General features: G+C 40.5%; 1 protein-coding gene across 1 annotated transcript in view; it reads right to left on the bottom strand.

The window, feature by feature from the left end:
• Positions 1-26,363, bottom strand: part of WWP1 (WW domain containing E3 ubiquitin protein ligase 1) — a 55,816-nt gene extending 29,453 nt beyond the window's left edge. The window contains 4 exon segments of the mRNA XM_032222545.1: positions 5,761-5,885; positions 6,820-6,961; positions 10,252-10,342; positions 25,909-26,363. Of these exon segments, the coding sequence (XP_032078436.1) occupies positions 5,761-5,885; positions 6,820-6,961; positions 10,252-10,321 (337 nt within the window). The 5' untranslated portion in view covers positions 10,322-10,342; positions 25,909-26,363.
• Between the last annotated feature and the right edge of the window lie 1,058 nt (positions 26,364-27,421).

Here is a 27,421-nt window from a genome sequence, read left to right as displayed (position 1 = left end):
ACCCAGCTCGCTATGTGCCTAATTGAGGACTAGAATTCATGGTTTCCTAGTTTCTAATCTGATGCCTTAGTTACTGCATTTCTTTACATTCATTATGGGTTTTAATAATAAATTACATAGCACAAACAGAAAAAAATGAATACAATTAAAATATAAAGAAAAGTTAAACTTATTAAAATAAATAAAGTTTAAAAAATATATAAGAATTTACCATTTTCCTAAATAATGGGTGAATGGGAGCCAACTGCATCTCCTTAGGGAACCATTCAATACCTGGGAGCCATACAGAAGAATGTCCTTTACTAAATAATTGAGAGCCATGTTTTTAGCAGCAGGAGAATTTTCAGAATTGTGTCTACTGATCTACGCAGCTAGCCAGGTTCATGGTGGGAAAAATGGTTCATAGATAGTTAAGCCATAAGTCATGAAAGAGTTCTAAAGATCAACACCAGCACGTTATATTGTGCCTACTAAGCAACCCAAAGCTGACACTGGATTTGCATAGTTTTGTTCTTATCACCTATGGAAATTGCTTGTAATAGTATGTATATGCATATATCTGTGTATGCATGCACATATGTGCACATAAACACCCACATCCACAGACATATATACATATCTCCTTCAGAACAGCAAGTTTCATTAAACTGGATGAGTTTAATCCTTGGCAACAGAAGTTTTACAAAAATTGAAGGGCTTTTTTAAAAAGAAAAGAACCTTATTTTGGAATAAATAGCAAAAGTGTGATTAGAACATTGGTATTCTGAAAGTTGTAAATGGACCAGGGAGCCAGAGGAGTGTAAAATAATTTTGAAATTAAAAGCAAGAATCCTTCCTGTGAATTCTTTAGAATTCTACTAAACATGAAGATGAAATGAAATCTTATGAAATTAGGTATAACAAAAATTTCCATGAGAAATGCTGTTGATTAGAAAAAATACCGTATTTATCGGCGTATAACACGCAGTTTTAAAACTAAAATTGCAAGCTTAAACCCTGCCTGCGTGTTATACGCCGATACTGCGTGTTATACGCCGGGTCCCAAACTGCCTGCTCCAGCCGTTTCACCTTGCGCAGCGAATTTGACTGGGTCCCGGGGCTTCTGCCGGGTGGCAGAAGCCCGGGAAGGCGAAAGGAAGTTTTCTTCCCTACTGAAACGGACGCTGGCCGCAGGAGAGGGAGGCTGCTGCCAGCCGTTTCACCTTGAAGGTGAAACGGCCGGCAGCAGCCTCGCTCTCCATGGATACTTTGACCTTCCCACAGTTGCTTTTCTGAGCAACTGGGAGACAGAAGGGACGCAATCTCCTTTCATTCTCCCTCTGCCTTATTCACTCGTTCGGGCAGCAGAGAACGAAAGAAAATTGCATAGCCAAGGACAAAGGAGCCTGCAGCCTCCTTCATTCAAATGTTCAGGCAGCGGGGATGGGGGGGGGGCTTTCTCGCATGCCTTCTTTCTCTGAAGCGCTGCAAACCTTGGGATTGTGTAGCAGCCAAAGATCGCCTGGTTAAAAAGGAGGAAGAGGAGGCTCCACTAGTCCGGAGCCCATCCGCGGTGGCAGGGATCCCCCACACACATACACACACACACAAGGAGGGAGGAGAGACAGAGAGAGAGACAGACACACACAGAGAATGACAAGAGAGACAGAGAGAGGGAGGGGGGGAGATAGAGGTAAAGAGCCACACAGAGAGTGAGAGACAAACAGATACAGGGAGAGGGAGGGGGAGAGGGAGGGAGTGTTTATGCACAGAAGGAAGATTTAAAACTTCGGAGTGAATCCGGGAAGAGGGAAGAGATGGAGGACTGACTTTTCACTCCGATTTCTGAGCCCCCAGCTGTTAGTGACGGAGAAGGACGAAGGAAGAGATTGCATTTTTGTTAGGCTGAAAGAGCTGTGGCGTTTTAAAGAAGTCCCGTTCTTTTTATTTAAGCACGAAAGGAAAAATCTCCAAAAAGCCCGGGGAAATGTTCCTTGCAAAGCATCACGGTCTCAGAGAATGCAAATGAAGGTGCTTATCTCCCTGCCCGGCTCAGAGTCATGCTGAGTCCTATTCAGAGGGCGGAGGGACGCTGTGCTTTTTTTTTTTGTTTGTTTATGTTCTCACAACCATGCAAAGGTGGGTTTTGTGCTACAAGGATCTTTCTTTCTTTCTTTCCCTGTCTGCGGTTCCTTGCAGTTGCTTCGGTTTAAAGCACCGTTTCTCATTCCTTGCAAAACTGGGGCAGGACTGCCTCTCCTTGCAGCAGGCTCGGTTGCAAAATGTTTCCCTGATTTGGTTTATAAGTTCGCAGCAAGGCAATCCAACAAATAGGAAAGTTTTAATAAGATTTTCTGACTTTATTTGGTCTCTGCTGCCAACCCCAACCCCTCCCAAGGAGAGAGTGGGAAGGAGAGGAAGGAAGGAGGGAGGGGGAAGGAAAAGAAGGGAGGGGGGAGAAGATGGAAGGAGAAAAGATGGAAAGAAGGAGGAAGATGGAAGAAGAAAGGAAGAAAAAGAAGAAGGGAGGGAGAAAAGAGGGAAGGAAGTGGGAAGAAAAGGGGAAGAGAGGGAAAGAGCAGAAAGACGAGGAGGATGAAGTTGATAGGCAAGAGGAAGGAGGAAGGAAGGAAGAAAGAAAAAGGGAGGGAGAGAGGAAAGAAGAAAAGATGGAACTAGAAAGGAAAGAAGGGAGGGAGGAAAGAGGAAGACAGGGAAAGAGCAGAAAGACAAAGGTGAAGGTAGATAGGCAGAAGGAAGGAAGAAATAGGAAGGAGGGAAGGTGAAAGGATGGAAGGAGGAAGGAACAGAAGCGAAGAGGAAGAGAGAAATGGAAAGAGCAGAAAGACAGAAAAGATAGATAGGTAAAAGAAAGGAAGTTGAAAGAATGGAAGGAGGAAGGAAAAGGAGGAAGGGAGTGAGTGAGGAAAGAAGAGAGGATGGAAGGAGAAAGGAAGGAAGAGAAGAAAAGAGCAGAAGATGGATAAGGTGAAGATAGATAAGCAAGAGGAATGAAGGAAGAAGTGAGGTGTCTCGAGGAGGGGGAAAACATTTAGTGACCAACGTTACAATGGCATTGAAAAAAGTGACTGATTACCATTTTTTACACTTAACAACCATTTTCACACTTAGCGACACTTTCACACTTATTCTAGAGTGGAATAAATACATGTGTGATGAAACTCAACATGAAGTTACAAATTCTGGGCGAATGAAAAGACCTAGCATTTCAAAAGTGTGTCAGTGGGTGAAAACATCATGGGACGCAGTCAAAGAAGATATTGTTATCAACTCTTTTAAGAAATGTGGCATAAGCAATGCTTTGGATGGGGAAGAAGACGAACTGATCTATGAAGACAGTGAAAGCAGTGAAAGCAGTGCTCAGTTTGATTTTGAGGATACAAGTGAAGATGAGGAAGAGGTTTTTGGTTTTCCAAAAAGCAGTGATTCTGATTAAGTTTTTTTGCTCAAAGAGGTGTTTTTTCATTTCATATTTGCCTTTTAAGAGGAGTTAATGTTATAATTCATGTTCTAATGTTATAAATTTTAATCCAACATTAAGTTCCGAGCTTCCAAGTCATTTATTTTTAATGAAAAAAAATTTTACTCAAATTTTTGTGTTAAAATGGGGGGTGCGTGTTATACGCCGGTGCGTGTTATACGCCGATAAATACGGTATATAAGATGGGACTTTTGAAGTCTGGACACTAGAGGGAACCAAAATGAACTAAAGATTATAATTAAAGGAGAGGAGACCCACTAATATAGAATAGATCAAATACTCTACCTTTGAAACAACTCAAGGTTATTTGAAAACAATGCACTCTGAAAATATTATTAAGATTATATGCTATCATAAAATGGTTTGAAAAGAGATTATAGAAAAATTAGTTTTACTGGACAAGAAAGAGTTTGATTAAAAATGACAACTTAAAAACGATATGGAAAAAGATGTTACCTAGAATTTACAAATGAAACCAGGTGATGTCAAAATAATTAAAGGGTATACGCAAATAACAAACCTGAAGATGTACTCCAATAATTTTTTTTTCTTTTGGATTTACCAAAGAGACATATTGGGTTTTCAAAGGACAAAGAAAAAATGAAAAGAAATTAAGTTCTGGGATGCTATTGAAAGGATTTAAAGATCAAGGTTAAAAACAAAGGGAAGGAGTACATGTATTTGATCAAGGTTAAAATATATATCTTATTATTCAGACTATAAGATGCACTCCCCCCCCCCCAAAAGGAGGTGGAAATGTCTGAGCGTTTTACAGAGCAAATGTTACTGAAACCGTGCCCACCTGCCGGCCCCCACTCGCTGGCCTATGCCTGAGCAATTTGCCTCCTTACAGCAAACAGCAATCAGCCTGGTCAGCTTCAGCACATCTGATTTAGCATGAGCAGATGATTGGCGGTTGGATCTGCATCCCGGAATACCACTGATCAGCTGTTCCAGCTGTGGGGATCTCTGCCATCCATTGCCACTGCCACCTATTGCCATGTCCACGTGCACCATTTCCGGGCTCCGCATGCCCCGTTTACGGCCTCTGTGTGTTCAGGCGGCGGCAGGGAAGCTGAAGCTGACCAGGCTGTTTTCTGTTTGCTGCAAGGAGGCAAATTGCTGGGAGGCAGAGGCAGATTTTTTTTTTCCTCCTCAAAAGCTAGGTGTGTCTTATAGTTCAGAGCATCTTATAGTCCAAACAATATGGTAGGTTGGTGTTTGTGGCAACTCTTAATGGATTTTGCTGACTAGGACTGAATGCCAATTAAAATTTAATTTTAATTAAAACAAATGTAAAGATTTGCTTGACGACAAGAGATCACATATGGAAAGAAGAAATCTTCTGTTGTACTTGCAGAGAAAGTGACATTACTCATATGAAAGTAAAGGAATTTAAAGTTGTTTTATTTAATTAAGTTTAATATATATATATTAAACATATATATATGTTATTTCTGGAAACTTAATGGACTTCTGTTGATTAGGGCTAAATATGTTTGTTTACAGATAAGAAATGACATATGGTAAGAAGATATATTTTGTTGAAGTACCAGGGAAGGTGATAAGTTTCTGAAAATGTTTCTATTTATCATGATAAAGGACAAGTCTTTCTTTATATAACTTATTTTTTCTTTATTATATTTTCCTTTCTTTTTAATTTGTTTTCTTTGCACTTTTTCACTTTTTTGATGGGATCTGCAGTAGACTTCTTCTGCCAGCAAGAATATAGAGGGGCAAAATGGTTCCTAAGATAGCTTGGAACTATACCATAAAGGACTTTAAAGGTAATGACTCACATTTTTAATTGGACCCAGAAGCAAATCAGCAGCCAGTGCAGTTGCGTAATATTGGGATTACATGTGCCACCCTAAGAGCCACTAAAACTATATGCGTGGCTGCATTCTTAACCAACTTTAGTTTCCAAAAAATATTTCAAGGCTAGCCCCCTATAGAGTGTGTTACAATAACCCAAATAGGGGATGACCAGGGCATGAGTGATTGAGTGCAGAGCCTCATAATCCAAAAAATGATGCAACTGGCATATGACCCATGGTTGTTCAAAAGATCTTCTAGTCACAGCTGCCATGTCCTCTTCGAGTAGCAGTCACAAGTCTAGCAGAACTCTCAAGGTGTTCACTGAATCTGCCTGGGGTAGTTCAGAGGGAATTATTATCATATAATATTTAGCGTACCTATATTGGAGGCATAATGGGAGCATAAAGTACAGAATATTAAAAATAAATAAATAAGTGGATTTTATGCAGACTTTAACTTACATCTTCTATTGTGAACTTCCAAAGCTTGTCTAAGATCTATGGTGGCCTTTCCTAATAAAGCATCAGCTTTTAAAGTATGATGGCTCCAAACTCTAAATTCCAAAGTGGTCTGTGGAGTCACATTCCTATACAGAAACAAATTCCTTTTTTAAAATTGGAAATACATTACTGCATATATTTAATAATCCCCAACATGTAAAGCAATAATTACTTTATTTGAATATTGTCCTTTGATTAGAAAGCAGCATGTTTAGATAATATTACATCAATACAATTATAATACAGCCTGCGTTCAATAATTAAAAGGGTTAAAATTAGGTCATATAATATAACCTAAATACACAATAATCAAACTGTTATAATATTTTTTCAAAGTAATCTTCATCTTCTTCTTCCTCAATATTCAAACTATCCTGGCTGTTTTATTGCTGTGCATATCTTTTTTTAAATTAATTTATATATATATAAATGGAAGTATCACCAAGGAATAAAAGCCAATTGCAACTAGTAGAAATCTTCCAGTTTAGGATCTAACTTCAATACAGTATGTGATACTCTTGAAGTTTCACAAAAACAAAGGTAACTAAAGTTCTTTCTTTAAGGATACACTTTCTACAATTTCCAGATAAAGCTTTCTAATTCGCTTTCCCTTGACTTTTATTTTAACACTATTCAATATTGCCTTCTGGTTTGTTAATATAAAATATGCTTCAGTTTATTTATGTTTCCACTTACCTGTATTTCCTTTATGGATAGAAACAAAGCCAATTATTGATGAAAAAATTATTTTAAAAAATGGGGATTAATTTGTGTTTGTTTCTTCATCCCAATAGTAGGTGAGACAATCCTGGATGCTATCTAAAACAGTATCTCGTAAAATCTAACAGAGGGGAAACTACTCTCTTATTCCATCATAACACAGACACTAACTTCATATCACCCACTGTTTTTCCCTCATCTTGTCCATTAAAAAATAATCTGATTAAGTGGTCTGCTACCTGCATATTTATTCTGGACATTTGAAATAGAAATAGTTAATTATACAAATATTCTACTTACACTGTCAATTGTTCTTCCCATTTTGGATTTGAGGAACTGCCAGACTTAGATGTTTTCTTCACTTCATTGTCTGCTACTAGTTCTGTATAAATGGCAGCTAAACCAAAAAAGTTCTTTTTTCTTTTCAATTTGGCACTAGAAACTAAAAAAAAAATACTTAAAGCTACTGGAAATAGTTCTTTTTAGAAAATGACAATTAATTACAATGTCTCTATTCAAAACTAATGAATGGGGGAGCTTAGTTTTACCACTATCCAGAAAATCCAGGCCAGGTGAACATTTTGTGATTACAAACAGTGTTTTACTGTACATTAAAATTGCCTAGAAGTATTACAGGACTCTAATTTGGAACATAGTGACAATCAAAAGGCTTCTGCTTTGTTGCAAGAAAAATCCCTTGTATATATTCCAGCATGACAGTTGAGATGCAGGAACAATCACACTTCACACTTCCATTTTCATCTAGCTAAAAGAACCTATGTTAGAAAAAAACAACTGATGGATGAGTACTACTGGAAGGGTGCGATAACAAGCAGTTAAAGAGATCTATTTGAAGTTGTTCTTCACACTTCACTAGTGACAAATCAGTACACTAATATTAACTGTTCATTGCTTGAGTTGTATTTTCACTGAAAATGGTTCCAGCTCCTTAAATAACCTTCTGAGAATGTTTTATAAAAGTTACTATAGCAACATGCCGACAGAGGTATTATGTAATCAAACAGCAAACTTTAAAATCTACAGATATAGTTTTCACTAACCCTATCATCAAGAACTTTTAACAATTCCTACTCCTTCTTAACCGACGTTTTGAAAGGTCTTAAACCTAGTTTTGTATAATATCACAAAAGCAAAAATGCTTACATGAAAGCTATACCTGAAGAACTGGTCTCTTATACCCAAAGACTATATTTTGCTTACTAAACAAGTAAAAATACAGGTATTCCTCAACTTAGGACCGCAACTGGGACTGAACCTCTGTCACGAAGCAATGTAGTTGTCACATAATCACACTCCTTAGTGACAGCACTTCCAGGGGTCCCAAATAAGATTAGAAATTGCAGAGCATATTCGTATCTTGGGATTGTAGATTTAGGCAGAGGTTTGTCCTCCGAGCTTGCTGGTTGGCTCCCAGACTTTTTGTTACCAAACTAGGTAACATCTTCAGTTTGGGTGAAGTGTCTTGTTTGTTTATATAGGTTCTGGGTTGTCGGTTAGTCTTGTGATTGTCATGTAGTTTGCTAACAAAATGTCCACAAGTGAAGCAGCAAGCTCAGAGGACAAACCACCGGGATAGACGTAAAGTAAATAAGAGGATTTAATGAGGCCTGATTGTGAAATTTTAACTTTGGTGTTAAAATTTAAAACATTAAAAAGATTTTTAATGTTTATGATTTTAGGATATACTGAACAGTCAGGTGAAAAAGAAAGCAAACCCTCCTTGAGTTCTAGACTTTTACATATCAGGACATAGTAAAAATCATCTGGTCCTTAACAGTACTTAAAAGTAAGTAAATACAATCTCAGATGAACAACACATGATATATTACACCATGTCATCATGGCTTTTCCATTTTGACTTTATTTTTGTAAAATAAATGATGATATGATGCAATGTCAGGATGCAGTCCCACAAAGGATTTCCACACACATACACCTATGCATGGAGGGAAGAGGAATTGCTTCCCTGCCAGCTTCCCAACTGATTTTCTGGAGAAGCCAACAGAGAAGATTGTAAATGGCAATTACATGATCATGGGGTGCCTGGCAATTGGTCATAAGTGCAAATTGGTTGCCAAGCACTCACCTCACAATCATGTAGCCACTGTGACATTTCACAAGAACTTTATAATTTGAATATACCTAAAGCTTACTTAGTTCTTTGAGATTTACTGTCTTCCATGGGATTAAGCTTCTTTAGATTTCAAGTATCCTAAAACATATCAATGCAATGTTCTTGTTTCACAAAGATCCTTATAGCTGTTTTACTGCCTGTACTGCCTTGGAACAGGTGCTTTACAGCCGATAAAATATTTTCAACTTTAATAAAGCTTTGTACTGGATCCCCTTGATCACATGATCACATGTACTTGACAAGTGTTTGCATTTATGACCAGTTGCCAAATATCTTGCAATCATTTGAAAGTCAATGGGGAAGCCAGCAGAGAAGACTACAAGTGAAGGGGAGATTGAAAAAGGTCTGTTCCCTTAGCATGCTGGAAGGAAAATCTGATCTGGCGAAAATGCTACTGAATGCCATTATTCACATGATTGTTCTCCCTAATGGGGCTGGGAAGGACCAAGACCTCCGAAGTATGGTGGAAGGCCCAGTCCCTGTCCTTACCCTACCATGTTTTGGAGGCACAGGCCCCCTCTCCAGCCCTCCACTTAATGACTCATGTATTCACTTACCAACTGCAACTGGGAGAGTTGAGATTGTGGTTATTGAGCAAAACAACACATTATTTAATGGCCACTTTGCTCAATCACAGAGATTTCAGGCCTGTGAGTGGCCATCGGACTATCAGTACAATACCGATAACTATAAAACCTTTTATAGGCAAGATTTGGTATCTACTTAAACTCCCAAAGCAGACCTTTCACTGAATTTACTCCCCATCATATATCCCAAACTTCTATCAGCAACTGTAACAATGTAAATAAATAAAGATACTGAGAGAAAACTCAGAAAAACCTAATGTGATTAAAACCAATTTGAATAATCGCCTAAAATATTCAAACTAAACTAAAAGTCATAGTTACTAACTGTGAAATACAAAGAGACAATGTACACATCCCTCTTAATTCAGAAAATTTGTTAATCTTAGCAATTGAAGCATAGGACAAGCTAACTGGCCTTAGCAGTTTTCTATGCCAAAGAAACACCAAAAACATTATGATTAGTGATATTAAGATTTGTTTAAAATGAATGGTACAAAATTCAAGGAAGGAAAAGCAATTTTCTCTTTCTTATCAAACTACAGGTGACCATCTAACTAAAGCCAAAACACATGGAAGTTCAACAAAACTTGAAGGACCATGATGTTATTTCATCTTTCTATGTGATTAGCTATTTTTAAAGTAAACACAGTAATAAATTCAAAAGAACCAAAATGATATGGCATAGGGTTTCCTGCCTAATCAGGGGGTTGGACTAGAAGTCCTCCAAGGGCCTTCCAACCCGTTTCCATTCCATTCAAATGTTAGGGTACCACATTTCTCTTTGCTCAAACTAATAGGATATAATGTAGTATTTCTATTTTAAAAGGATATATAAAATACAATTGTAAATCTGCAAAGGATTAAATCTGTACTAGTCACTTCAGGGAGAGACATAATCAAACACAGATAAAAAGAACAAGAGATAAATCTATTTTTGTTTATCAATGGCAGGCAAATAATAAGACACATCGTTTGAATATTTTAACTTACTTGTTACTTGCATCTGTAGTCTTCCATCGAAGTTATTACTGCTTCCAGATGTTGGGGAGGCTGCAGCCATATCAGAGGATGCACTTTCAGCCTATTGAAGAGGACAAAATATTTGACTATATGTCCCCACTATTCTACTAAAATTGCAATTAATTGATAATAAATTCATGAATCAGGTTTAGTTCCTATAAGCCTATTCTATTAATATTATATTCCTTGTAGTGTTTATCAATTTAAGTAATGTTTACATAATTTTTTTGAAATTATTGTCAAAAATGTTTATTTTTATTTGTGTTTATGTTTTATTTTTAAGAAAATAAACAATAACTCTAATCTCATACTTCAGGTCTTCATCACTTAAGCAACCATTCAAAGTTACAATGGGCATCCTCAGCTACTTATGACCTGTTTTTAAAATTCAAATGCCCACATGCAGTCCCATGATTGCATTTTGGGCACTTGGCAACTGACTGACACTTAGGGCCATTTACAGCATCCCAGGCACATGACCACAATTTCTGACATTTTTTGTCAGTTTCATTTCTAGTCCCCCCCCCCAAAAAAAAAGTCCATTGAGTATAATGGTTCACTTAACTACTGCAGCATTTGCTTACCAGTGTTTACATAACAACCACTTCAAAAAAGGTTGTAATATCAGATGAAGTCACTTGCTAAACCACTTAATAATGGCTACAATGTACGACCATAAATCTGGATTAATTAGCCCTAAATCAAGAATTACCAATACCAGTGATGGCTAACGTTTTTCTCCTCGCACCACACACAAAAAGGCTGTGCTATGCTTTTAATCAGCGTGGTCTTTCCTGAACAATTAAGGGCAGCCTCAATGTCCATTAGAAGTTCCTGAGACAAAAGATCGTAGCTCAAAAGGGCGAACGCGGAAAGCGCTAAATCTAGGGCTAAAGAGCCCCGCAACAGCGCCTATGGCGCTATGTCACAGCAAGATATACTGTCGTTCTCTTCTATTGATGTCAAACCGATTTATATCACAATCCAACAATCTTTCCAAACCTAAGCTGAGAGGTCAAGAAAACGAGTCCTGTGAGCTGAGACTGAATTGAAAGACTGGGGACCATTGCCAAGGAGGCATGTCTTCAGAATTTCAATTCAATTAATGAACTAGCAGGCTAGAATAACGTATCCTGGACTCTCCCGTTGATACATGGAGAATGATACCATAATCAGGCAGGGGTATTACAAATAGCTTTTCAGGAAGATTGATGTGATCTAGGGAACTTATGCAGGTGGGATATAAACAGCAAACCAGTAAGTCATTTATTCAATGTTAATAGTCTAACATGCTACAGAGCTCTCTGTTATGCCTATCTTGTCCTGTGTAATACTGCAGGGAAGGTAGACTACTTTTGCACTGTAAATTTGCCTGTGTTTTAGAGGAATATGAGAGACTAGCCAACATGTTCCATCAATGCCCTTTCAATAATAACTTGTTCCCTGCCTTTGTAACTTTACCTGTTAACATGCCCTCTGAGAATGACTTTTGTTTGCTTTATAATATCAGATTGTACATATGTAATATTTAAGAAACCAGTTGAAAACAGACTTGAACAGCTGAATTTTTTTTACTGCCGCTACTGCTTTATACAGAAAGGGGTTAGGTATATAAATAAAAATATGCTTTTATTGTTTTATGTCTTGTTACCATGTAACTGGTTATTGACAGCAATAAAGTTATACATAAAGAATAATATTTGATCGCTGTTCTCAGGGTTCCTGAAAAGAAAATTTTATGTTTGTCTTTCCAAAATTCACCTAGTAGATTTCCTGTAACTGTTGACTAGACTGGTACCAGAACTTGGCCTTCTCTGGTTTTGCTTTATCATTAACAACAACAAAAAAGATCTGTATGAAATGTATGCTAACCAATTTATCTCAAACAAAAACAGAGAGAATTTACAGATAGTCCTTTACTTACAACCATTCAATGACTTGAAAGAAGGACTTGCAACCCTGATCCAAAGTTCCAACAACCAGGTCCCCTCTGCAGTCAAATGATTGCATTTAGGGCAACAGCCTCATTTAAAGCCATTTGCAATATCCCACAGTCATATGACTATATTTTATGCTGTTTTTGTCAAAATACAGCACTTAGTTCCAGCTTTCAACAAAATACTGAGCAAACTATTGGCTCACTTACTGTCTGCCATATTGACTTAATGACCATTGCAAAAAACCATAAAATTGAGTCAGCCACATGACCCAAGTCATTTTACAATTGTCACAATGTAAGATCCTAATAGTCAGGCATCATTGTAGACATATGTCAAAGAAAACCTGTACTACATTTCTACAATCATGTTCCTCTTATTCTCAAATAAAAAACAAATAACATATTTTACTTTTTGCTCCCTTAAACTAAATTAGAATCATATATAGTAGTGGTATGCAACTATGTATTAGTTAAAATATAGAAAAAAATGGCTAAATATTGAGAAAAACTATAATTATAGTAAATAGGACAAAATTGTATAAGTAAAAACTAAACATAGTTTGATCCTAGGTTAATAATTTAAATATGTTACTGAATAATAATCAATTGAAAAACAGCTGACATTCTGGAATGCAAGCAGTTGTTTATTGTTAATATTAGCTAAGATAAAAAATAAACTATTGATTTACTTTTAAAGTATTTATACCCAATTCTTCAGCTGAAAAGCTTTCAGAGCAGCTGTTATAATTAGTAACAACAGTTCCTGCCCTTAGAGTCTTATAATGTAAAAGGTATGAGACAAGTAAAATGATACTCCATATTTAGATTAATAATCCATATTAGTGAAAAAGTAAATGTTAGTAAATGTTACATATAAACCTTAACCTAAACTGACAAAATACTTTAGAGTGGATGTTAGCTCACCTTCAATATCTTGGTATGGGTGGTTTGTCCCCTCTACCATTCATCTCTTCACTTAATGCTATTTTTCTAACTGAAATATCAGAGCATAGTGCAGATCCATTGTAACAGCAGCTTGATTACTCATTTTTCCTTTTTTTTTCATTCTAGGTCTCAAACCATAGTTCGAGTACCAAAACAGCAAAAATCACACCATTCCAAAGCAAACTGATCCTAATATTCCATATTGAATAATACATTTTGGAAACTGTACGTATTGAAGAATGTATATTAATTGATTTAATTTCAAACTAAGCTTTTGTACTAGTTGACATTATAGAAATGTCTACAATGTTATAAACTCCAGTGTTATAAAGCAAAGTGTAACACAAGAAGGAAAAACAATGAACTATCAAAAACCTATTCACAGATAATTAACCACTAAGCTCATTATACCACATTAAGACAAAGAAAGAACATTCTCTTTATCATTTTTCCAGATAACAGAATGTCAATACAGATATAATGTACCTTGCCAGACAAAAACACACAATCACTACCTCCCACAAGAATTTGGAAGTCTCAGAGGAAAACAAACCTCCTGCACTTGTATACAAGTTGGAAAGTATGTTATTTATTTAACCAACCTGAATTCTCATCAGTGCACATATCCACTAAGTCATCCACAGCAGGTGACTATCCAGTCTTTCTAGAAAACTTCCAACAAAGGAAGTTTTTCACTACATTCTAGATAAATTGTTATATTGTTCAATCACTCTTACCATCAGAAAATTCCTCCTAATGTTGAATGATTCTTTATTTCAACATGTTCATCATACTGCTCTTTTTCAAAAAAGAAATCCTCTCTTCCACATGACCTTTCCAATATTTACAAATCACTACTTTATTCTCTCCCCACTTTACTTCTCACAAGTGAAATATGCCATGCTGATGTAACCATTCTTCATAATGCTTTCACCTCCTTACATCCAAGTAGTTCTGGTCTGAATTTACTCCAGTTTCTGTATGTCCATTTTAAGTTGAGGCACTCAGCAACTGACACAGAAGCCCTAATTCTTTCTCATATGCAGTGTCACTTTATAAGTCTTCTACTTTTTATAATATGTTAGCTTTTTCCAGTCGTCCAGCACCTCAACAGCTCTCTCGGAATTTTATTTGTTTTGCACGCCATTGCAAGTAACAAAGATTCCTGACAATTAACTTACTTTTTTAAAAACCATAAAAACATATAAAATTGCAAAAAAATAATAATTGTAAAAGCAATAACCAACAACAGTATATCACTATCATCTTTCAAAATAGCTTTAAAAATTTCAAACTTCTACAACTTTCCCGGTGTTTAATATTAGGGAGAAGAGTGTTACAGAAGTCATTAAGAAAAGCATGTTTCTAGGCTTCAGCTTCCCTCACATCCTAAAAAAATGAGAACCACTAATAATTACAAAGAAAATGCTAATCAGTTCTGCTTTCTCCCTATTCTGTCATTATTCCTCCACTTCCACTTTTACTGTACTTCAAACATATTAGAACACTCACAATCAGATCCAAACTCATGCTATATTTTGAATTCCTTGCTAGCCTTATTGTCTTCTGAGTTTTGTCTTTCTGACACAAAGAAACATCCTTACAAGCTTGAGGTACCAATTTCTTGTCTCAGTTATTGCTCCTCAGCTTGGTCTTATAATTGTTTCCCAGCTTGTCGCATCTTGGTCTTCATTCAATATAGATTCATATTTTTTTTCTCACTGAGATCTTTTAAGCCTATACTTTTAATACACTTGGCCTTTGCTATCCACAGTCTTTTTATACATGCTTTCTCATATACATAATTAACAAAGAGTGTGGTGCCCCCAGCCTCCTTGCCTCTGACGGTGAAACGGAAGTCAGGGGCACCGTGCATGTCAATCCGGAGCTCATTGCTCAGCTGCCTTTCCCAAGGCCTCGGATAGCAAAACAGAGGTGGGGGGCGACACATGCATAAATCTGGAGCTCATTTTTCAGCTGCAGAGGTCTTTCTGAGGGTTTCTGAGGGCAAAACAGAGGTCAGGTGGCAACACACATGTCAATCTGGAGCTTGTTTCTCGGTTCCTGAAGGTTTCTGATGATGAAACGGAGGCCGAGGACAATGCATGCAAGGGGCCGCATAAGAAGTGGGCCAGCAAGGCGAGGCAGGTGTTGGGGCATGGGAGGCCTGGCTGCAATTGTACTAATGTAAGCAGGTGCAGGACACGAGGCAGCTCCACCCCCCATCCCTGTGCGCCTCCCATGCGCCACGCCCCACCTCATGCAACCAGGTAACCATAAAGTGGGTGCAGTCTTAATTAGTGCTTATTTTTCAGGTAAGGCTTATATTGGGCACAGACGTAAAAATCAAGCTAGGACTTATTTTTGGTGCAGGTCTTATTTTCAGGAAAATGAGATACATACCAAATAATGTAGTTAAGAATGTTAAATCAGTGGACCAATTAGGCAGACCAATTGAACTGTGCAGTTTTAGGTAAAACCAGGTATCACAGAAGTAATTATGTTGTTTGTTTTTTAAAAATAGTCCTTGGAAAATTATGTACTACAAAGATTGTATGTATACAACCAGTGACAAAGAAACAGCAGTGGTAAAGTAGTTATTGAGACTGAAAACAAATGCCTTTGCTACCCTGTGCTCTGCCTCAAAGACTCAAATATTCCTAAACTGCTTTGCATATCTTAAATCTTCCAATACCAAAAAGACATTTTAGCAAGTGATCATCTAAGAGGCAACTTGTTTGGTCAGATCAACAGTTATATAGTCCAATAATTTAGTCAAGTATTCCATTTTTCCCACTGGTCAAAGGTATGATCCTGTTATTCCAGGGCAGAGATGGCGAACCTTTTTTGGCCCGCATGCCATAAGTGGGGGGAGCGCAGGGGGGTCGTGCGTGGGCATGCCACACCCATAATGCAATGTGAGACCCCCCCAGTGCGCATGCATGCATGACAGGCCCCCCCATTTTTGCATGCTTTTTTCGCACTCCCCAGGCTCCAGAGGCTTTATAGGAGCCTGGAGAGGCTGAAAACAGCCCCCCGCCCCTCCCCAGCGGCCCTCTGGAGGCTTCAAGGACCTTCAGGCGGCTTCTCTCAAGCTTCCAGAAGGCAAAAAAAGATCCTACGAGGGCCATTTTTAGTCCTCCAGAGCCTTCAGGGACCTTCAGGAGGCTTCCCTGAAGGCTCCGGAGGACTAAAAATGACCCTACAAGCAAACCTCTTAGTGTCATTCTTAGGGAAGGCTCCTGAAGGTCCCTGAAGGCTCCGGAGTGCTTAAACCGACCCTACGAGCAAACCAGAAGTCCGTTCCCGTACTTCCGGTTTGCCCGTAAGGCTATTTTTTTTTAGCTCCGGAGGCATCCGGGAAGCTCCTGAAGCCTCTGGAGGGCCTCCGGGGTGGAGGCTCTTTTCGCCCTCCCCAGACTCCTATAAAGCCTCTGGAGCCTGGGGACAGCAAAAAATGGCTTTAAAAAAGGCTGAACTCAGCTGACCAGCACGCCGCTGGCCAGCTGACAGGGCAACGCCTCACGTGCCCTGACAAATGCCTTGGCGTGCCACCTGTGCCATAGGTTCGCCATCCTGGTCTTAGACATAATTCATCAGGATTGTATTAGAACTTGGGCTTAGTTTCATGGTTCATATATGAAGCAAAATGAAAGAGTATCATTTACTAAAAACAAAAGGCCATCACAGCTCTTAGATGAGAGATAAGGTTTTGGGGTCAAATAGTGAGATTGCTCAGCATACTTAACCCACTAGCATTAATGCAGAAGTAAAACACATTGCTATAATAATTTAAAAAGAAACGTGAAGAAATTTATCTCTTCCTTAACTTTCAGAGAGTGAAATCAGAAAACTAATCAAGAATTTACTCCACAAGGCAAGAAACATTCCTAGTATATCTATTTTATTTTGGACACTTAAGCCAAAACATAATCTATACTTTTTTTTCAACTTGAGCTTGACTCTTAGACATCATAGGCATCTCCATGTATTGTTACCAGATAAAGCAAGTTTTTTCAAGCAAAAAAGAACTTAAAATTATTTTTTAAAAGTTCTTAATGATTTTTGTCTTTCATAAAAATGCAGAAAGGTCTACTGATATTGATTGCATAGCCAGTTTAATCAGTATACCAGTGATTTAACTTTCAGAAGCCTACCAGGATTATTTGACATGGCCATTTTAAAAACTATGCATTTTAATGAAATGTATAGTGTGAAATGAAACTTTTAAAATATTCTCCAAAAATATGTAGATCACAGGTTCTTTTTTCTGGAAACATTGCTGAACAGAGCAAAATATTAAATACAAATCGTAACTAAAAATGCTACTAATGCTATACTATACTATACTAATGCTATACTAATACTTTTCTGGTTTGACTAGAAATATATGATAGAATATTTTTCCTCAATACAAAACTATTATTTAGGTATACCAACACTTCGATAGTTATTTGTTCTAGGAATCATGACTGAAAGAACAAGATAACATATCAAGTCCAGAAAGCATACTGAAACAGTCAATTCTTTATTTCTTCATTAAAACTCAGTAGCAGGAGAACTGAATCAATCTCTGAAGGAAAGTTTTTCTTGATATGCCAGGCCATGTAAATTTGACTAAATACATTATGAAGAATAGATCTTGTACTTTATAAAGCCTTGGTAAGGCTACATTTGGAATACTGCATCTAATTTTCTATGCCACAATGTAAAAAAGATGTTGAGATAAAGATTGCAGAGAAGAGAAACAAAGATGATTAGGGAACCCAAAGAATGGTTGCTGGAACTGGATATGTCTACCGTGTTTCCCTGAAAATACGATAGGGTCTTATTTTCTTTTGCCCCACGAAATATGGCCTTGGGCTTATTATCAGGGAGGCCTTATTGTTTTGAGGTTGCCGGGTGGCTGCTCCCTTGCAAGCGGGCTCCCGAAGAGCCAGGCACAGCCTCAGAGGCGAAGCCATGAGGTAACCATGCTCACGAGCAGCTGCCCAGCAAATCCCCTCTCCAACCAGGCAGAGCACCATTCACTGACCTAGGGGGTATCACTAAGGCTCCAAGTCATGTGATGCTCTGCCCACCCCCCCAGCTTGGCACATTCGGGATATCCCCTAGGTCAGTGCATGGAGCTCTGCCTGTCTGGAGGGGGGGTGTGAGCGCCTGTTCAACCCCCAGCCTTACCAAGCCCTTGCGCAGCTCTCCCAGGGCACTGCTGCTGGCCGGCGGCGGCCACTGCCACCACACTCCAAGCATAACTTCCAAACTCTAAAACTCAGGGCCGAGTATTCCAGCATCGGCCGCTCTAGGAGTGCTCTCTATGGTGGACCGGCTGCCGGACAGAGAGTCTTCTGGACAGAGAGTCTTCCGGGCAGAGAGTCTTCCAGCAGCCGGTGGGTTGAATTTGATTGGTTCTTGCTATTTTATCTCTGGGCCTGACACTTCATCTTCTTGTAATGACCATCTTCTAAGTTATTTTGGATACTGACATCTTTATTGCACAAAATTTCATAAGCTCCATATTTGTTTGATCTTCTTAATCAATTAAGGGCAAGCAGCCTAGCGGGGGGCAGAGGAGCAGGACAGACCAGTCATCCATACCGTCCTTCATCAGCCACAGCAGATAGGGACAGTGAATGCCAGCAGTGGGCACTCGAGAAGCAATTTGAGAAGGCCCAGTGCCAGGCAGCTCAAACCACTCAGCAGGCCCCAGCTCCAGTAGCGCCAACCCCTTCCCTCCCCTCTATTGGGGACCCCCTTCAGGTCATTGAAGAGGAGGTGGAATCCCAAGATCTTTCACCTGACATCTCCATGGCAGACCCAGGTTCATCAGTGCCTTCCTTTGTTTCTGAAGTGGCCCCTGGCGCCATGGCGCAGCCAGATGGGAGGGCTCCAGCTCCATCTTTCATAGAAAAGTCACCCCCCTCTCCCAGAGCTGAGTCCAGGATCGACCAAGAAATCTGAGCTTTCCGTCCAGGCGCAATCTCTCAGGGCATCACAGAAGGGCTCCAGAAAAGAGATCATGCTTCAACTAATCCAGCCCCACCCCAGGCAAGGAAGGAGGTGCCCAGCACTACCCACAGGGTACGCCACCCTTCCTTGGAATCCTCAGTGGTCAGTGAGGCTTCGGCATGGGAAGACCCGGAGCAGGAGGAGCAGGAGCTGTTGGAGGACGAATATCTCCCCCCGGACGTCCCTGCTTTCTCTGGGCTCTTTAAGCCCACCCTCTTTAAATCTATTCTGCACAAAGCCAAGGCCACTACTCAAGTGGGCACCAAGGCCCAGGCTGCCCAAGGTTCAGCTGAGCCTCCAGTGGCTAATCCTAATGAAAGCATGTTTAAGTCTCAGGCCCCACCACAGGAACTGGTTCCGGTCCCCAGCCTTTTCCTGGATGTAATTCAGCGACAATGGGTTGAGCCGGGCTCCCTTGCCACGGCTAGTGGTGGGGATAAGAAGTTATACTCAGTGGAACCTGCACTGGAGGACATCTTAACTCTGCCTTCAGTGGACCCTCCAATAGCGGCCCTCATTCCAATCCTGTTCTCACAGCAGACCTGATGGAAGGTCTTAAGGCAGAGGACAAAAAGGCAGAGAAGGCCTGCCATAAGACTCATCAAGCGACAGCATGGGCCATTAAGGTGTCTTCCTCTGCTTCGTTCTTCAACAGAGCTTCCATCATTTGGCTGAGGGAGTTGCAGGCTAAGCTCCCAGCGGGGGATACTCGCCTCTGGCAGGAGTTACATAGATTATTGGAGCGGCCCAATACTCTGCCGATGCCTCTCTTAATGCGGTGAAATTCGCCTCAAGGGCACTGGCCTCCACTGTCACATCCAGATGCCTCGTGTGGCTTCGCCACTGGCAGGCTGACCAGAAGAACAAGTGGAAACTTGCTTCTGTCTCCTTTAAGGGAGCCAAACTCTTTGGGGAGGTCCTAGATCTGTTCCTGATCGAATCTAAAGACAAACATAAGGTACTTCCCACTCTGAACAAAAAGCAAGAGCGTAAGTCCACTCCCTATTCCAGGAGGCAATCCTTTCATTCCAATGATTCCTCCTCCACTGCCCCAAGATCATATAATCAATCTTCCGATCGCTCCCAGGACAGACAGTCCTTTTGGGACAGGGGCAGGCAGCAGTTTAATTTCCGCAAATCCAACCAGGAGGGGGCTCTCACAGACCCTTCTGCAAATCCAACAATCACCTCCCATCGGGGGATGGCCCCAGCTGTTCGCCTCCTATTGGGAGCAGACGGTGGACAGCTTCAAACGGTCAGGGAAGGACTGTCACTGGAGTTCCTCTCCTCACCTCCAAGGAACTTCATTCAATGCCCCACCCCCTCTTGTCGTCTCAAAAGAGAGCTCATGACCCAGGAGATTCGTTATCTCCTGGAGATAAATGCCATAGAGCAAGTACCATCCGACCAGGAGGGGAAGGGATTTTACTCCATTCACTTCCTGGCCCCCAAGAGCTTAGGGGGGTGGAGGGCAATCTTGGACCTCAAGTTCCTCAACCGTCACATCGCGTACAAGAGGTTTAAGATGCAGTCCCTGCAAACCATCTTCGCAGGGATTCACCAAGGGGACCTCCTGACATCCATCGACTTAAGGGGGGACTTATTTACACATCCCAATTCGGCCATAACATCGAAGGTTTCTGCTGGGTTTTTTTGCCAGCCGACACTATCAATACAGGGCCCTACCATTCAGCCTGTCATCGGCGCCCAGGACCATCAGAAAATTTTTGTCAGTAGTCGCAGCGCACCTCAAGTGCAGACCCGTAAGGCTCCAATGTTACCTGGACGACATTCTCATTCAGTTGTCGTCCAGGAGACAGGCCTTGCAGGACCTCCACATCACCATGACGTCCCTCCGCAGCCACAGGTTCTCCTTGAACCTAGAAAAGAGCCACCTTTCCCCGACTACCAAACTTCTCCACCTGGGGTGATGATAGACACTTCCACCTGCAGGGTGTCCCTCTCCCAGGACAGGATAGACAGCCTAGTCTCCCTAGCCCGCAGGGTTCAAGGGTCGAGGCAGGTCCCAGTGCTGCTTCTCTCACAATTGCTGGGGAAGATGATTTCGTGCATCTCTGTAGTTCCATGGTCACGTCTGCATTCCGGGGAGTTGCAGTGGTTACTCCTGCCCCATCAGAGATCCAACAGAAGCAACTCCACCATGAAGGTCAGTCTTCCTCCAGCAGTCAGAAGGTCCCTCAGAGGGTGGCAATCAGCCGCTCTTCAAAAAGGTCATCTTTTCAAGGAACCTGAGAGGATTGTCATCACGATTGATGCCAGCCTTGCTGGCTGGGGCGCACACATAGAACTTCGTGTGACTCAGGGCAGGTGGTCCCCAGGCGAGACGACTTGCAGCATCAACTTCCTAGAGCTGCGGGCAGCCAGGCTCACACTGCGTCATTTTCAAAAGGACATTCTGCACCAGCACGTGCTCTTGATGATGGACAATGTGACCACCAGGGCCCACATAAATCGCCAGGGCAGCACAAGATCCAGAAAGCTCTTGGGGAAGGCAGAGGTCCTGGGCAGGTGGGCAGAGCGTCACATCGATTCTCTCCGCTCTGATCACATCTCGGGGGTGGACAACACCCAGGCTGACTGGTTGAGCAGAACCACCATAGACAATGAAGAGTGGAAACTATACCCAGTCCTGTTTTGCCAGTTGTCTCGCAGATTCAGCACACCAACGGTCGGCCTGTTTGCCACTAGCGAGAACACACAACTCCAGTGGTTCTTTTACCGCTTCCACTTACTTTGAGCTCTTAAAACATTTCACTTTTCCCCATATTTTTCTCCCACCTATCAGTTCCACTGACAAAAATAGTTAAAACTACCATGCAACCTACCTAATTCGTATCCCGACCCATTTTTTATTTATTATGTTTGTTGGTGTTGTTTTTGTTGTTAGTTACAAAGTCGTGTCAGACCCATTGCGATCTCATGTATAATGTTTCTCCAGGCCTCCCTATCCTCTATCATTCTCTGGAGTCCATTTAAGCTCATGCCTACTGCTTCAGTGACTCCATCCAGCCACCTCATTCTCAATTGTCCCCTTCTTCTTTTCCCCTCAATCTTTTCCAGCATTAGGCCCTTCTCCAGTGAGACCTTCCTTCTCATTAGGTGGCCAAAGTATTTGAGTTTCATCTTCAGGATCTGGCCTTCTAAAGAGCAGTCAGGGTTGATCTAGTCTAGGACTTGATCGCCTTGCAGTCCAAGGGACTCTTGGGAGTCTTCACCAGCACCATAGTTCAAAGGCCTCAATTCTTTGGCACTCAGCTTTCTTATGGTCCAATTTTCACAGCCATACATTTGCAACTGGGAAAACCAGCTATTATGTTTACCATGTTTACATTTATTCATCTCCGTACAAAGTCATCTCCATGTCCACTATCCTCTTTTTCCCCTTGAGCTCCAATATATGTCTTTGCTTCTGATAGCTTTTAAAAGAAGTTAAATTAACGGACTAAATGAAATTCTACTCTTCTTTTGGATTTCTTTTTGAAGAGAATGATCTAAATCTCAGGGAAGCATGGAATGGTAGGCATTAATTCTGCTTTAGCTATTAATTATGATCAGTGCCCCCCTCTTCAACTGGAATAAGCTATTGCAAGAAAGCTCGGTTATGGTGGTGAAAACTTTACTGTTTTTGATGTCAATAGAGGAATAAAGCTAATTACATCTGCTCTGATGAAGGGCAGCCTTTCATTCTTTCTAGTGAATAGTGTAGCAACAAACATTTTACAACACTGTAGCACAATGACTTATTTTAAGGATAGGAAACTTGCTCTGGAAGCTTTATCAGCTGAAAAATAGGACATAAATACTTGAAGTAAATAAGTATGGTCATTCCACTGAATCTGCTGCATTTTGGTTTCTATCTGTCTCTTCTAAACAACTTTCATCATTGTTTAAAAAACATTGTTTATATTTAAAAACTGGTATCTGTACTGTCTTCATCCTTTTTGCAGTACTGTATTTTTTATATTGCAAAGTTGATTAAAATATGAATTAGGCTACAATAGTTCTTTAAAACAACATGATTTATAGTTTAGTGTGGCTTAGTACAATAACTGAACCTAACCTTCATGAGACTTTGTTGAAATAACAGAGAATTGCATAAGAAATGATGCTGCTTAAATATTCAAATACTTGTGTTTCTGTTTATTCATATTTAGATCTGTAATTTGAAAAGGCCATCAACATTTGAACAGAACAAGCAATTACATTCAAATCCCGCTTGGTTCATTTTGTCTCATTAGCAATAATTTCAGAGTTCTGCAAAACTATTACCTAGTCAAAGAGTAGCAACTTTTCTAATTTTCCATATCCATTAAAATCTACCTTATCTCTAGCTACTAGTGTTTTGAATTATGCTCAGAAAACAAAAATCAGTAATGCTATTTTAATACTGCCAAAATAAATTCTACTTTTTTTAGTTTCCAAGCATATAAAACAATTAACTTGATAGTATGCTTCATTTAGCTCAGTGAGACTAATCTTTATGTCACTACTATAGTTATAAATATAGACACTAAACTGCAATTAGTCACTATATTATGTTTCAGTTGATGTTTATAAGTAATACACCATGTTGCACTGTAGCACATTAACATAGATGCTAACAAGACATATGTACTTATGGCAACGCTCTCTTTGTTTCAAATATTATTAAGCTATAAATCTAACTTTAAGAGAAGTCTTAGACTGGGAAGTAAAAAAAAATCTCAGAAGGATGCAAAAACAAACCACTTCCATACTATTGCCAAGAAAGCCTAACAGATATAGTCATGTCATCAGTACTAGCTGAGCTTGACTTGAATACATCTGTATCTTTTAAAATTACATATTTTTCTTTCTTTTTTGAAGTGTCATTTGCCACCAGCTTTTATACATGTTGAAATGGAAATAAATCCTGCTAACGGTACTTGGTTTTGTTCCCAGTATTGTAACTGGAAAACTTCACTTGATTAGTTTCTGCTAAAGAATAGTAAATCGATCACATATAGTACAGAATTCTTAGTGGGTAGGAGCTAAGTTAGTCCATATCTCAACTTATTATTAAGGTAAATTACCAGCTAAATAAGCAATATTTTGAAAATTAATATTTTTTGTCTTTTTAAAGTGAGAATTGTGACTACAGAGATGACAAGCTGGAGGAAACAATATTTTTATGTTTAATAGTGATAAAAACAAAACTATGGCAATTACAGCCTGTTAATGAAGAGTGACAAAGACTACTGCCCAAAATTCCTATTCCACAAGTACCTGTGCATTTTATTATCTTAAAAGATGACCTATATGTAGTTAAAATATTAAACATCAGTTCCATACTGTAGGTTAGATCTGAACCTAAAAACATTTAAGACACTAATCTGCCAAAAACAATTGAAAACATGTTTAAGATCTAGGACATATTATTCCAAAATGTGGTAGATATTCCTGAGCAAAGCAAGCCTTAATGGAAAGCCTTGTATCACATTACAGTGCTTGATAAAAAGACAAAGATAAAAAGTTTATTCAATAAACTTTTAAATAAAACTTTATTAAATAAAACACTTCAACCTCAAACAATTGCATAAAGCAGAATCAAGTATGACTTGAATACTAATATCCACCAACCCATTCCAGAAGACTAATGTCACATCAACTTCACTTTAAAATGCAGAAAGATTTTAGTCTCAAGACTTCATTATTCGGGTTTCAGAAGAATGCTATTAAACTTATTACATAATACTTTTTTCCTACCATTTCAATCAATGCTACACCCCTGCACTTTTTTATTGAAAACAAGTCAGGGACTTAGGAAGCTGTTTTCAAATCAGCATCGGCACTATCTAGCCAGCTACAAAAAAAATGTTCAAAAGTGTGTGGAAATGGGGAATATTTTGGTAAGATATAATCAAACCCTTCCAGGCCTTCAGCCTTCTAGCAGCAATATGCCCTACACTTGGAGAGAAAAGCTGTATTACTGTATGCAGTATTTTGGGGCAAGGGGGGGGAGGGGGTTGCACAGAGCAATCGAGCACAAGAAACGCTGCAGAGTTAAAGCAAGTCATCCTAAAGTGAGACACTCCTTTTCCTCATCACCTCCTGCCCAGAAATAAACACCAAACAAACATAAGGACAGAACCCAATATCCCCCCCCCCACACCGTCCTTTGGATCCAGAAATAAGTCACCCCTGGTGTGGCCAAAATGCTTCCCAGGGCACCGGGCGCCTCTGCCAATCAACGCTATTAACGGGGTTCAAAGTTCAGCCCTCAACCTGGCTCGTCTCCCACGGCCCGCCTTTACCCTGACCCCCTCCCGGCAGTTAAAGACCTAAAATGCGAATAAACAAGGTGACACCAGGCCAAGGAGCGAGCCGGATCTGTGAAGAGAAGGCTGGCAATCAGCCTCTGCCCTCCGGGTTTCCCTTGAACAAGCCGGGCGGGGGGGGGGGAGCAGAGGGCAGATCTCGCCCTCCTCTCCCATTTCTTCAGTCGGGACGTCACAAAACCGAGAGGGGTCTCCGAGGGGCACAAACACGACCCTCAAAAGAAGCAATAGCGTCTCTTCCCCCCACCCCTCCTCGTGTGTGTTTTTGTGTGTGTGTGTCAGCCCCCCCCCCCCCGCCAAGGAATAGAATAGCAGGGGCGAGACTACGGCGGCGGCGGTGGCTACGCAGCCTATTTATTTGTCAAGAGTCAAAGCTGGCTGAATGGCTGCTTTTCCTCTCACTCGCTCGGTTCTTACCGTGGCTCGGAGCCCAGCTGCGAAGTAGTGCCGCCACCGCCGCCCCCCTTTTCTCTCTCTTTCTCTCTCTCTCTCTATCTGACAAGAGGGGTTGGGTTCTCCTCAACCTTCGGCACCGCTCCCAACCGTCGGCACCATCGCCGTCTCCGCCGCCGCCTTTAGCGCCGCTGCCGCCCCAGCGCAACAAAATGATGCCATCTCACAGCAGCGGCATCGGAGCCTCTCCTAACAGGAGAGCGCGCTCTCGCGCTCGGGCTCCCGTCTGCCCCTGGCGGCGCGCGCCTCAACCGTCGAGGAAGCGGGGGGGTGGGGAGCAGGCGAGACAACCCCTAAAGCCGTCAGAGGAGGGCGAGGGGTGTGTGAGGGAATGGATCGAGACTTCAGGGCAAGGGAGGAAGAGTACGCACGCGCGCAACATCCGCCGCCTAGCCAAGGAACTGAAGTGAGAGAGATGGAAGTTGCCAATGCAAAGAGCGGCTGCGCTTGATTTACTGCTCCCCGCTGGAGCAGAGGTCATGGACTGAACCACTACGTGTGAAAGGTAAAGGGGTGACATCTGAAAGTGAACACTGTGTAGCAGGGTAACATTCATGTCTCGCCCATCCCCGGTACAGTTCGGACTGAACCAATTGAGAAGAAATCGAGGAGGAGCCGTTGTCACAAACGTAACGAGAAAAGCTGGGAAGTAGCAGTCGCTTGTACCTCTTTAGGGCAACCTATTACTTAATTAATATTTATTGGATAAATCACATTATTCAACCAGTTGACCGGATAATCTGTTATCTTTAGCCTACAAGGTGTACACAAGTCTTTAGCCTACAAGGTGTACACAGGTCTTTAGCCTGCAAGGTGTACACAGTAACAAAAGTGAATTGGTACACACTTTGTATAGATGGATGCCTGTGAGTAAAGCCTACTGAACAAAATAAAATCTGCTGAACTAGTTACAAGGCAGGCTAAATATTTTTGTCTAAATTGTTTACCTATAAGTCACTTTATGTTATATATAGTAGATAGAAAACATATCTGTATATACGTATCTATATCTAATATCATCTATTAATATTAAGATGGAGAGGAAATCTTAAGGAGCTTTGGGATAAATGTGACACTTTGGTTAAAGTTGCATACGATTAAGCTATGTAGCAAGAAGCGGATAGAGAAAGAGTGAGGAATGCTATCTAGACCACTGAAACACTAATAGACCATTGAAACAATGACACTTAGTCCATCATCAAAGTATTTTGGTACCAGTCCACCTCACAGACTGTCTTCTGCCAACCTAGCAGTTCGAAAGCATGTAAAAATGCAAGTAGAATAAAAGGGACCACCTTTGTTAGGAAGGTAACAGTGTTCTGTGCACCTTCGGCATTTAGTCATGCCAGCCACATGACCACAGAGACATCTTCGAACAGCACTGGCTCCTCGGATTTTAAACGGAGATGAGCATGGCCCCCTAGAATTAGGTATGACTAGGACATATGTGCGAGGGGAACCTTTACATTTACCTTAC

This window comes from Thamnophis elegans, chromosome 8 (genome assembly GCF_009769535.1).
Source record: "Thamnophis elegans isolate rThaEle1 chromosome 8, rThaEle1.pri, whole genome shotgun sequence".
In the NCBI taxonomy this organism is placed as follows: Eukaryota; Metazoa; Chordata; class Lepidosauria; order Squamata; family Colubridae; genus Thamnophis; species Thamnophis elegans.
The sequence above is the reverse complement of the archived record's forward strand: the minus strand, read 5'-3'. Positions and strand labels throughout refer to the sequence as shown.